At 29.4% G+C, this 14,198-nt stretch overlaps 1 protein-coding gene across 5 annotated transcripts in view; it reads left to right on the top strand.

The window, feature by feature from the left end:
* The window catches only part of LOC145332085 (uncharacterized), a 135,123-nt gene that overhangs the window by 28,023 nt on the left and 92,902 nt on the right, over positions 1–14,198 (top strand). For all 5 annotated transcript variants that reach the window (XM_080177019.1, XM_080177020.1, XM_080177018.1 and 2 more), the window contains one exon: positions 11,437–11,543. In XM_080177019.1, coding sequence (XP_080033145.1) covers positions 11,437–11,543 — 107 coding nt within the window. The remainder of the gene's footprint in view (positions 1–11,436; positions 11,544–14,198) is intronic.

Raw genomic sequence — 14,198 nt, 5'->3', positions numbered from 1 at the left:
TGAACACTAATTAGTTTGGAACCAAGCAATACAATGTCCCCTACCCCTACCTGAAAAACACCATAACCAAATTTTCATTTAAAAAAAAGTGATTTTTAACCTTGGGACCTTGCTCAAAAATATTTTGTAGATTTTTTATATATCTGTACACTTTAGAAACAATAAGAAAAATATTACCAAGTTAAAAGACAAGTTCAACAAAACTTAATTATCTCCTTAGGGTTTATTTTGACATTATCGAAGAAGTTATTTTTATGAACACCTGGCGTCAAAAAATGACGCCATACAATAAATTTGACCAATGAGAGGCCAGTATACACTGTAATTGACCAATGTTAAAATTTATACTAGCCTCTCATTGGTTATTCTATCGTATGACGTCATTTTTTTGGTGCTATTTTACGCTGTCTCACATCTGGCTATTTCACTCTTGGTTTTGTCTAATTTTCATTTTTCCAGTATATAATTGTTGCTTGTTCGTAGTATGCATGTTCCTTCACATTAGATCACATACATTTACAAATAAAAGGGTATCATGAAATCATTCTCACTTTATCGCCCTATTTTGGGCAGAATTTTCAGTTTTCGATAAATCTTTGTTTTATTTGTAAATATTTCATATAATTTAACTATCTTCATTTTTAAAATAATAACAAAAATATAATAATGTAGTTTTAAGTGTTATAATGTATTTTTGTGTTTTTTTTTATTTATAATATTCGTTAAATGTTTTTAGGTGTAGATAAAAGTATTGACGAAGCATTCATTTTCCCGTTGGCCAATTACAATGTATACTGTCCTATTATTAATCATTTATATTGTATTGCGTCATTTGATATTGGGCACTATAAGCTGCTTCTGTATTGACAAGAACAATTTTGTCCATAATGAACTCTGCAATAAACTGATTTTACACTGTGTAATATAAATTTAAAAACTTAAATTTTTGGAAAATTCATTAATTTTCTTAAAAGCTCAATAGTTATAGAGAAGCTGCAATAAAAAATATGATAAGTTCTTGATTATAACATGATAAGCATGAAATAATTGATAACAAGAATGGGGGGGGGGGGGCAATTATACTGGTACCCAAAGTCATAACACATTATCTACTTTAACTTAAATCTTGATTTTGTAGCATAATTTAGCACAGTCTAAACTTTTCCACTACTAGATTCAATCTATAAAAGTGGTAATCATGTTAATCATGATTGGTCATGTACATTAATCTATCGCTCATTGTTATCTCTACTTCTTGGAGTTTAAATTAGAAATAAAATAAGTTGTTAGAATTTATATATGTCTGTTAAAATTTTACTATATTAACTAGATAATTTATATTGTATATTATATTGTTGCTGATTTTTGTATGTTTTTGTAGTATTAATAGAATTAACAATAAGAAAATTAGATAGAAAAAAAAGTTTAAAGAGTAAATGTGTGTTTTAATGTAGAGTTGTTATATGTACTTGATATTTTAATTATATACATTAGAAAATCATTATTTCTTTTGTTTTACTGGATAGTTGAAATAACTTTGGTATTCTTTTATATTATAACTAGCGGCTTCTCCCCTAGCCTCTAGGGGCTTTGCCCCAAGAGGTGATCAAAAAAAAATTTAGGCGAAATTTGTAAAAGGACCAAGGAAACCTTCTGCATAAAAAAAGGAGCTAGGAAATCTTCTGCAAAAATAAAAGGAGCTAGGAAATCTTCTGCAAAAAAAGGACCAAGGAAATCTTCTGCAAAAAAAAAAAAAAAAAAATTGGGGGGGGAATTTTCATTTTTTGGGGGTTGGGGGTGTCCCACCCCCCAAGAAAATAGCTTAAAACCACCACAGGACCAATTGGTAGATATCCTGAAGAGTAGAATCCGATCGGTTCAGAGGTTACCGAGATCTTAAGGGACGGACAGACAGACGGACAGACATCAAGCTACTTTGTATTATAGATATTTCTTTAAGTATAGAAAATAACTAAATTTTAAAATAACAAATGAATAAATGATATTATGTCTTTGATATACTCAAAGATCTCAGAAAACGCTGAGTAAATAGATTTTTATTCTTTTTACAAATGCTATCTATGAAGTGGAATTAAAGAAAATACTCAAACCTTTCCTACAGGGACGTCCAAGCTTTTTATTTTGAGAGGGGTAAAATAAGGGGTTTCGAGGGTTTGAAGGGGGTAATCTAAAGTATTTTTTTTAAAATTTAATGGGGGTAAACAACACTGTACCCCCCCCCCCACACTTGGACGTCTAAGCTACCCATCAATTTTGATTTTACATGAACACTAACCAAGCAAGTACATATAAGATGGACCTTAATGTGTAAAGTTTAATTTCATGGCTAATCGCTCAGGAAACGGGATAAAATTACAGAAAAAGGAAGTTACAAAACCTGTGTACATGAAAATAAATTAACTAAAGATGTGCTAGGACAAGTATTAAAAAATCAAATCGTTATCTGTCCTGTACAAAATATGTTTATGACAGTGTGTTTTGAAGCAAACTGGTGTTGGCTTTACCTCTTGCCACTAGGGGATTCAACGTAAATGTGGAGGAAAACCCAACCTATGTTTTCGCTTTTAAAGGGGGGTGTCTTACTCCATTCTAAATTGTCTAAACCTTTCCTCGACTAATGGATAACTTTCCTGAAAATTGTAATACTAACGGTTTAAAAGTTTGCAAGATCTTAGTGGACATGCATACCAAACTGTCATCCTGTTACATTTATATAAGTAGGTAAAATTCAGTAAAACAGTGAAAAATTAAGTATACAATTCAATTTTATACTTAAAGAATGTTATATCAAACACTTTGGTAATGTCTAACTGACTAAAATTAATATTTTACAAGTTTTAAGGATGATGACGTTTTTAATAGGAGAAGCACAAACAAACCTTTATTACATTTTTTTTTGTGAAAATACAGTAAAGTGCTACATAGCAAGAATTATAAGACTTACAAAGAAACTTAGTTATTACAGGAAAATAATCTTATGTTTTTTTTCTTTTTTCTCAAAATAAAATATAAAGGCAATAACCTAATAATTATATAATAATAATAAAGGAACTTTTTTTTATAACCAGCTAGCATAAAAAACAAAAGTTTGTTTACCCCTTTCCAGTAACGCAGCAAATCTAATTGTTTCATGTACTTTGAAACACCTTTATATTCTTTGTTTATTGGAGAATTTAAAAAACTAATAAATATGGTTAAAGATATTTAATTTTTTTTAAAGCTATAAAAAAGTTTTTTACCCCTTCTTGCCTTTTTAAAATTTATCCTAGCATTTCGGTTTTGATCTGAAAGTTTCTCTTGTCAAACTTAAAATCATATGTTGTCGTACAATATAAATGACTAGAAGCTTCGCTTTAGATTAATTTAGGGACACCTTCAAGATTAAGTAAAGAGGGGGGGGGGGGCAATTCAAATCAGGGATAAGGGATGGGAAACGTAAGAAAATATTATTCCAAGCCTATTTTCCAACTAGGCCTAAAAAACTAGTTTCGGGATGACGCAGTAAATAGATTTGAAAACTATGAACAATGATGAAATAGCTATTATATGAATGCAAAGAAAAAAAGTATAGAATAGAATTCAGGTAGTTGATTTCACCTATCATAAAATATAATAAAAACTTTTCAAAGAACCAATATGTTAGTGGCTTTAAGTAGAATTCCGTTATTACTTCACCAAACCCCACCCCCCCATTTAAAAAAAAAGTTTTTTTTGAGATGGTTAAATCTGATTTATTTTCAAACATTTTAAGGGGGGATCTACTTCACCCCAAAATTTGTATATAGAAATAAACACCGCTTTAGCTCCCCAGCTTTAATAAATAAATTAAGTAGAATTGAATAAGTACATGGGTAACATTCTATCAACTAATTGTTCCATAGCAAACATATAAATTAAGAATTTAAAAAAAAAAATTTATTTTACGTTAAATATTAACAAAAAAGTTCAATTAAGTGTGCAATAATTTTTACCAAAATTAATGAAATTTTTTTTTTAACAAAACACAGTACACTTTTATTTACATATTGAACTAGTTTTGTATTTGTGATCATTTAGATGGGTTATCAATTCCACATGAAATGTAACTTTTAAATTGTCTAAAGACATGAGTTTTTCACATTGTTCTAAAGTATAAAATGTTGAATCCTACTCAGTCTTCAAAAAACGATCTCTCAATTTATGTTTTGCTATATGGACATTTATTAATGTGTAAATTTAATAATAAGTTGATGTGATTGAACGTCATATATATTGTTGTCATTCTAATAGCAGAAAGTTTCCATTGTTGTCTTTCTAATAGCAGAAATTTATGTTTGGTTGAATTAATTTAGCCAATAATGAACTGGGGGACGCGTTTGTTATTCATTAATTGGTTAATGCTAAAAGCAAGTTTCAGGCTATTGGATATTGGCCTACAGCCAAAGAGGAACTGGGGGAAATGAGTTGATTTTATAGGCAAAAAAGAAAAGTTGCCCCATCACTTTTAAAAGGAGGCTGAGACCTAATTTTCGGTCAGGTTTCCCATCCCTTATCTTTGATTCAAATTTATATTTCAAGTATAGTAAGAAAAAATTGTGGAATTTATTTTTTTCTAGAGGCATACATTCTTGGGAAGTACCCTCCCAAACTGGGACCCTCGGCACCTCCCCTAAAACTAATGGACACTATCAAACAGGGGTTATATATAAAAAATTTAAATAACTTATGATATATAATGTTAATATGACATGGACGAAATAATATTTTACAATAGAAAAAGTAGAAAAGGTTCATTAAATAAATTTTTTCAATCAAATTTACAAGGTAGTCCATTTTCTTTAATTACTAGAAAGGACAGACATAAAGATAGATGTTTGTTATTGTATTTTCTTCTAATATAAATAATATATAAGGTAATACATAATTAAACAATATGCATCTTTAGGGAGAGATTAGAGATAGATTCTTAGATTAATAAGGTAATAGAATATATTGCAGGTTAGATGTTACATCGATTATTAAACTATTAAAATATTATCCTTATATAAGTAACAAGATCTGTATCTGTGTATTGAAGGATCTTGCTACTGAACCGATATGGTTCTCATTTACTGTGTAACTTTTCATAGGTCCTAGGAAGGTTTATAACTATTTTGGGGGAACATACTACCACTCTCCCAAGAGAAATCTCTAAAAAATACCAAAAATTATTTGAAAGGGCCACTAGATAAGAAAAAGTATATCATTATTTACAGAATAAGTGACGTTAATTGGTTTTACTGCTGCTATGTCAGGTACGGGACATTAACAAAAAGGGGAATGCCTCTGCTTATAAAAAAACGTAACTCCTAATGCAAACTATAGAAAATTAGGCCTTCTAGACACAGGTCGTGCAATTGAAGTTTTGTTGTCTTTCGTTCCCTAAGAAAGAAAGGTTTAACTATTTTTAGATAACTTAACCTTTATTCATTTAAAAAGCTTATTTTATTCATTAAAAAGTGCTCGTTTATGTAATATTTACATTTAAGAAAATATATGGCTTTTACTGCGTAGCTGATACATAACTTAAGTAACCGGACGTTTGGCTAAAGATATTTATTAAAATTATGTAATAAGTCATAATTCCATTACAAATGTAATTATTTCCATAAAGATTTTTGGGTGGGGCAGTTGCGGTGTTAAAGATAAAGATTTGCGTGAAAGCACTGATTTACCAGCAAACGAACTAGTTTCTTCAAGTTTTAGTTACTTCCAACTGTTTCTTTGCGTTTTAATATAAGTGTTTTTAAAACTTTATATAAGTAGATCAGAAACCTTATCCTAGAGTATATAGTAATCATAAAAGGTATGATTTTCCACTGAACGATGCTATGATTCTAAGATTTTACTTTAATTTTTTAAAGTTTTTAATTAATAGGATGATGCTATTATGTCAAAACTTTATATTAAAACAGCTGAACGTGCTTTTATCTGCCTTACTGAAGCATTGCTGCAATTTATAGACAAACTGTTTCATATGACAAAATTTGCATTTATTGTTAACTAAAAACTTTAAAATAAATTATCAAAAATATGTTGTTTTTTTTTATTATAAAATCTTCCATTTCATCCTTTAAAAAAAAAAGTTTTAGGATTTTTATAATAGGGATAGAAAACAAATTGTGAAGTTACTGAGTGAAATATGAATAATTGATTGTTGAACTTTTAAGTAAAAACTTTATGTACATTTAGATGATGAATCAAAACTTAAATACATTTCTATATAAATATTTGAAAAATATTACATATACAATAACTATTATTGGCGAAGCTATTTGAAACGACTATACTATAAGAGTAAAACACTAGAGGGAGAAAGGGCAATGAACTTGTGCCAACTCTCAATTGGGTCTTTAAATATCAACCAATTGTAATAGGAATATTAACACAAAAAAGTAGCAGAAAACAATATGCTATCAGACGAAAAGGTCATTAAAATAGGGGGTAAGGTAGTTATTTGTATATACATCTATACTATAGATTATTACTATAATCAATTTAATTCAGATATAACAATTAAACTTGGTGTAAATTTTTTTTAGAATGAAAGGAATGAAATAAAGACAGTAGTTTTGATGAATTATTTGCAAGAGTTTATAGTTTTATAGGTCCTTGTCCTTGCAAACTTACTTGTAGAATAGATTTACTGATATAAATTTTTTTATTAAAAATAGTATTTTTGTCTTTTTCAAAATATATAACTTAAAATGATAGCATACCAAAATTAAGCTTGAAGTACCTTCCTTTCACCTATCCCTCTAGATGTCTGTTTTATTGCTTGTTCTTTTTCCTTATATCATGTAGGGACTAACATTCTTAACAAAAAATAGGTAAGGATACACTTTGTAAGATAGGTATATCTGGCAGAAATACAGTGGATGTTTTTTATCAAAATTGTTTGAATGGATGTAAATTCACTATTCGACAGTAATTTGCTAAATATTGTAGGTTTGCTGACAAATATACATCTAACGCTAGCAATTATACAACCAAATTTCAAGTATGCATCTATTTCTTGCTAAAATTACATCGAAAATTTGTATTGTGTCATAAACACAACCTGTACATTCTAATTAATAATAGAAAGTAGTGAACTGTATAGTAGATATTTATTATCAATACAAGAATATACATATAAAATTATGATTAATTGTTTAAAACCTGTTTTCTATAAAGTTGCAACAATTTGAAATTTGAAAAAATAATCAGATCTTGATAAATTTTACTTTCTTTTTTGGTATGCTAGCCCATTCTGCTGATATTAACAAGCATTCTAAATATTGATGTATAATAGAGGATAAAGGGATAGATAAATGTATTGAAAATTATTCACCCCTTTTTGGATTGATGATTTAAAACCCCTTTAAAGTTACATTGAAAGATATAAACCATTTGCTTGATATAAAAAAGATCTCATTTACCTTGGTAATTATTAGTTATTTCATAATCTGCTGATAATAACATTTAATGTAACTTATTTAGGAAACAGATTTTGGTTTTTTGAAAGATTACTTGATTCTTTACTTTGAAACTAGCAAAGCACAAAAATATCATGGATGAACAAACGTACAAAGTGAGTTAAGTATCCTATGTTAAGTTTTAATAAAAAAAGAAATAGAAAGAAATGCAAAAAAAGAATCATGAACAATTTAAGAATAAGTATTTTTGTCTATATTAAATAACAGACAGTAAAAACAACCAACTAGATGCACAAAGGTCTTATGAATCTCACTAAACATTTCAGCTGTCAATCTTAAATAGCCAATGAAAAAATCTAATTTTCCTCTTAGCATTATAGAGTGACTGGCAGACAGACAAAGTGAATTATAGAGGTTTTTGATACTACAATGCTATTGCAGTGACTATCTTTCACTATAATTTTACTCTTTGCCTATTTCTTTATTGCTGATATATTTGGTAGAGCAATATTATAGGTTTATTGTTATTATGTTGATTTCATTAGATATTTGTATTTACAGGGATATAGGAATTTAAAAATTGTTCAATTTAAACAACAGGGTTAAAAAAAATTTCTTAAGCATGACTAAAAAGTGCATTCAAAATAATTTAAATAATGATACTTCTACCGTACATGGTTCTCTAAGAAATTGTTATGCAAGTTAGTGTTATAAAAAAGATTAAAATCACCAAATTTTTATTGTGCGAGTAAGTTATCTTAAAATTTTATCTTTCTTGCTTACTCTTTTTCCTTATTTGCTTCTAGATTTACAAATATATAAGATATTGTTTTATGTTTGCATATAAGTGTATGCATATGAATTATTAAGTATTGAGTTCTTTACCATGTCTGTTGTTTGTTTACAAATTTTTAGGTACCTAAGCAACATAATTAATAGGTACCTTAAAAAATTTATTAACAATAATAGACACAAATACTTAATTAATTCTTGTTTCTTGTAGTATGAAAATTTTAAGTTAGATTTTATTTAGAGACTGAGACTGTCTTCTAGTAAGACTCATATTCAAATAAAAAAACATGAAGCCATAACTAGTGGAAAATAAGCAAAAATGTGGTATTTAAAATTCTGTATAGCAGACATATTCTCTTTACATAAAAATAATAGTTTGCAGAGGTTGCATGGTATGTAGATATAAAAAAACAAATTCACTCATTTCAGTGTTTAAACTAAATAACAAAATAAAATGAAACTAGAAATTATGAATATTATTTGTTGAAATTGAAAAAAAATGTAGAATAAAGTTTAAAAGTAAAAGTATGTTTATCTGTGTCTGTACCTAAGATCTTGCTTTCTTTTGTATATTGAGTTTTTAATAGGTCCAGGTAATGATTATAACTACTATGGAGGAGAGTAACTTCAGTCTTTGAAAGGAAATCATCCATGGAATAAATAACTTCCCAAATTTTTTTTTTCTTTTTAAAACCTTTAATTAAAAGTGGAGGATTGACTACCCCCCTCCCTTTGTAGTCTGGTGCCTTTGCATAGCTGTTAGTATAACTTTAAACATTGTTTAACAGTTTATTTTGATTACCTAAAGGCCGACAAAAGTTTTATTATCTTTGATATTAAAGTTTATATGAGTGGAAAAGAAAATTATACATGATATATATGAGCAGAGCAAGCCCATTGAATGTTGAACAGGGAAACAAGGAATATGAGTAAAGCAGAGTTTTAAATAGCTAGCCTTGTCTTTTTATAAAAGAAATATTTTTAGTTTTAAGAGTAATCTGTTTTCTTTCTTTTATTAGTTTAGATAGCATAAATGCTTTATTATTTGTCAAGGTGATGAGTTCTGGCTTAATCAGAAATTTAAATCTGTTACTGAGGACAGTAAAAATGGTTTACATAATGCAGCTATATCAGGCTCTAAACAATAGAATTTAGACCCAAAAAGAAGCATAGTTAGTGCTTCCAATAAAGAGTTGCCAAAGCTTTTACTATCATCAAAAGAATTTTTATGCTGATTCTTTGTCGGAAACTGTAAATCTTTAACCTGATTTGTACATCATAATATTACCTAATTTGTAAATATATTAATTTGTACAATAATATTTGATTAGCTATATCCTAACCATCTCTGAAATGTGAGTTGAGGCCATGTAGTAGAGCCTCATGCAATGGTGTCAAAATTAATTGGATTTCAGTTAAATAATGACTTGCCAAATTTATATTCAAGAAAGCACAAACTTTTTTATTTGAATTGATGATTTTTCACATCAAACTTTAATATGCCTGAAGAATTTTAAAATCCAATAATGTTAATAGAAATCTAAGGTAAATACCAAAATAGTTAAAAGAAAACAATTATTCTTACAACTTAAAATTCATGCTATTCTCAATTATACTCAGGAATGTTATCATCCTAGTTACAATCTGAACTATCATGCAGTCAATTTACTTACAGACAACGTATTGTTTAAATAGTTCAATTTTATTACCATTGCTTTGTAGTTTCAACTGAGGATTGGGTAAATGCATATTTATATACTAAGACAATAATTTTGTATGACATCCAATTGTCATGACTTTAATGTATTTTTGACATAAACTTAAACTAAAACACTAACATCCCCTAAAGGCTGTAAGAAATGTTACACAGTAGAAAAATAAAAAAATGTTTAATTATTATTGTCAAGAATGCTTGGTAAGACCAGGACCACTCGACAATAAAGTTTACCATATTTTTCTAGACAAACAATGAATAAATAATTCAAAAGAAGAATAATAACAAAAACTTTTTTTCCTGGAAAACTGATTTTGTGCTGTAAGCAGCCAGCAATGGCAACCAGGGAGAATAGGTTAAATCATTGCAAGTGACATAAGCAAATTAGAAAAGGAAAAGAATATTAAAAAAGTAATTGAGGGGTTAATATGAGTCACACTATTATGAGAAGGAATTAACAAATTGTTACCTGAAGCTAGTGGCATGCACTTGGTTTTTAATTTTGAAGGATGAAAAAGATGTTAGGGCAAGTCCTCCTAATTTCAATTTTAAGGCTGATGTTAACACCCGACTTCCGCATCTGAGGTCTTAGATCTAAACATGTAAAGTATTTGCTTCATTTGATATGTTTTATGATTATTCAAGTATTCCTTTATTCCTGAAGCCACAACTTGTAAAAAAAAGTAAAAGTCATCAAGAAGAAGAGGACTTGATTTTATGCAGAACAAGTTTATGAAGACACTAGTTTGTCTTGATTTACTTCAGAACTTTTCGAATTTAATTTAGTAGATTTTTCTGTAGATTTGAATGGACTGAAATTTGAAAAATATTTAATTATAAAACTATAATGATTTAATTTTTTAAAAATCAGATACTATTAATACTTTGTTTATCTAAAATGACTCAAATCATAGTTTTTATTCGGTACACTTTTTATTTAGTAATTCAAGTAAGATGTATTGTGTATTTAAATAGATGAATATGTAGTTAAAAATATTTTTGTGATAAATTTATATATTAATTGCATGGATAGAATTTGAACTCGTTTTGTAGTAATTTTGCAGCATTGAAAGCATTAAACATATAAAAATATTGCAAATTTTGTGTGTCTGTATCCAGACTTCTATAAACTAAGTATGATTCGATGTTGAAAGTAAATAGAAAAAAAGTAGGACTATTATATCCATAGGTAACAGTTAACAATTTAAGGTAGGAAGGACAAGGTCGTCTTCATTCATTAGTGTTTTGTATCCTACCATCCAAGGACGTCCTAGTCTTTTTTTTTTGAAAATAATTTGGATGAGTTGGGGATGAGGGATTTTAATGACATTATGGATATTTTCTTTCTCTCAAATATATTTTGGGGTGGTAAAAACAATTTTTTAATGGTAAACTGAACTGGTAAATTAAAAGGAACAAAAGATATAAATTAGCTATAGTTAATTATCATTGTTTTAACTTGTATTTTTTTAGGGGCTCTCCTCTGAGAGTGACTGCGAGGGGGGGTTGGGTAGCCCACCCATCCTAACTGAGGCCCCGACACTACCAGCCAATGGAGGGGGAGCCCACAAACAGGACAGGTTAGATCTTTTCCACTTTTTAAATTACTAGCTGCTTCGCCCCTAGCCTCTAGGGGCTTTGCCCCAAGAGGTTTGATCAAACTTATTTAAAAGGAAAAATTTTTAAGGGGGGGGGGTAATTTTTTTTTTTTTTGGGGGGGGGGGGTAATCTACCCCACTATTTTAATTTTAGTTTAAAAAGAAAAAAGAAAGAAAATTGGGAGGGGTGTACCGGGACCTATGAGAAGCTACCCTGTAAAGGAAAACCCGATCGGTTCAGCGGTTAGCAAGATCCTTCGCTACAAACAAACAGACAAACAAACAGACAGACAGACATCGTTCTATATTGTATTATAAATGGTTTAAAATACGTTGGTTACAAAGTTTGAACTCAAGAACCAAAATTCATTAGTACCCAAACTTTTTGAGCAAATATCATAACATTTATATAAAACTTTGGGTACCAGTGTAAACCCACTGGTTTTTACACGAATGTTTCTTGCCCCTGTGGGAAACGCCAACCCTCCGGGGGATCGTTATTCTAGACAGAAGTTTCAATTTATTAAAGTACATGATAATCTTGTGTAAGATCCAAGTAATAATAATATACAGTTAAATAAAATGAAGTTAATTTTCTAACAGTTTTTGACATATCCTAATGAAAGAGTAGCTGCGCTACTATTAAACATGAAACCTTATTCTTTACTCTTTGTATGAAAAGGTGGAATAGAGAATAAAAGAAGGTAGAATACCGCTCAGTGCTTAGTGAACCTACCTCCCCCCCCCCCTTGATTAAAAATAGGATTCCAAAACCTGATTTTTGTGTAGTCCAGATTTGCCTAATCATTCAGACAGTTAACAACAACTAAATTAATTCGCAAAAAACTATGTTTTAATTTTGAAAATAGTTTTCTTTTACTAGGGCTTCGTGATTATTTTTGAATTGTTGGTCATCTTTACATCAAATACGTTTCAGATGTAAATGTAAAGAATTCTAGCCATTTCTAAAAAAATCGTCATATGCTAAAACGTTAAAAACTTTTCTTGGCCAATAAACAGGGCTAGACTAGGCATTGCCATGCACAGTAAGGAGATCCAGATAAAAGTCATGCATTCAAAGGGTTGGTTGTCTGTATGATATTGGATGCAGGTGGGGGGTTGTGTTGTCTACTTATAATTGGAGGGATACTGCCCCTCCACTGGGAGAGATGAGGGTTAATTAGTTATATTCATGTATAATGAATAAGCTCAGCTGAGAAAAATAACATGGATGTAATGGATAATAAAACGACGATGTCATTTATTAACATTTTTATGCCATATGTCGACGATAAATTTTTTAATGGTAAGATAATTACAAATGAACTTTCTAAACTGCATGTCAATGATATGTCAATTTTTACCACCTGAAGGAAACAACAAATTGTCGACATATCAATGAATATATAAGTATAAATATATTAGCCAGATAACTACCTGGATCCAGTATTGGAGATCTTTTTCATCTGCTTGCAAATTGCTTTCTGCTCTTTTGTAGCGACTTTTCTTAACGACGCTATTAGCTAATGTACAAAGACCCATTTGAAAGTCGACCCTTTCGCTCTCTATTGTTTTACTTTAATATAATTGAAGTTGTATAAACTTGTAAGGTCTCTAAAATACGACAACAAATGTTTTTTTTTTAAATGACAATGCTATTGCAAATTTTTTTTGCAGTTGGCATATTACTGATATCTCTGGTATCCCCGGAAAACTTAGAAGATGTAATCAGAAATACAGGGATAGCCCAAAGGAAGATAATTTAAATCCCCCTCCCTCAATTTTTAAAGTCTCTGATTAATTCTTTAGGGGATGCTTGGCAAATATTTAAAGAGCGGTTACGCTCAAATCCAATTAGAATTTAAGGAAACTTATCTGTAAATATGTATTCTTGAAGATTTTTTTTGTCAGGTTAGGTTAAGTTAGAGTTGGAAGATAACCTGAATGGATAGGGCCCAACATACCAGATGTAAGGGACATATTGTATGGGTTTTAGTGGACTATTTAGAGATAAAAGTAAAAGGAACATTTTTAATTATGCATTGCAGACAACCAACACTTTCATGTTAGTACCTTTGACTGGGAGTTCTAATTTGTATGGCAATGAATTGTTAATACTGTTAATATCAATAATAAGAACTGTCGAAATCTTTTTAATTACTTCCTTTTTGTAATTAAAAAAGGGGGTATTTTTTTCGCCTATTTTCCGTAAAGTTGGGTGCAAGCTTCCAATCAAATGCGCTCATTAGGTCAAACTGTCCTTACTATGCGTTTTACGGAAAATAACCCCTTTATAAGAAAATAAATTTTAACTCCAATTGTGCCATACCTGTATTTCTGCAGTGGATAGATAAGAATGGACCAGACATCTTCTAGCAATTTTCTATATTAAATTTGACTATAAAGCAGGCCTCCTTTTCTTATATTATGCCAAGAGTGTGACTTTAGGTCAAAGGACTTAAAATGGAATGGGTTTATTAGGGTATATAAGTCTCTTTTTAATGTGTCATTTTTTACTTAGTCATTAGGTTTTTATTAGCTTAATGTTTAACAGATGCATGTCGAAATAGATATTTATAGCATAGTATTATAGACAGCTTTCCGGAGATATAAAAAATTAAAACCAGATTTCCTAGC

Source organism: Acartia tonsa, chromosome 11 (genome assembly GCF_053477335.1).
Source record: "Acartia tonsa isolate MP-2025a chromosome 11, ASM5347733v1, whole genome shotgun sequence".
NCBI classification, from domain to species: domain Eukaryota; kingdom Metazoa; phylum Arthropoda; class Copepoda; order Calanoida; family Acartiidae; genus Acartia; species Acartia tonsa.
The sequence above is the reverse complement of the archived record's forward strand: the minus strand, read 5'-3'. Positions and strand labels throughout refer to the sequence as shown.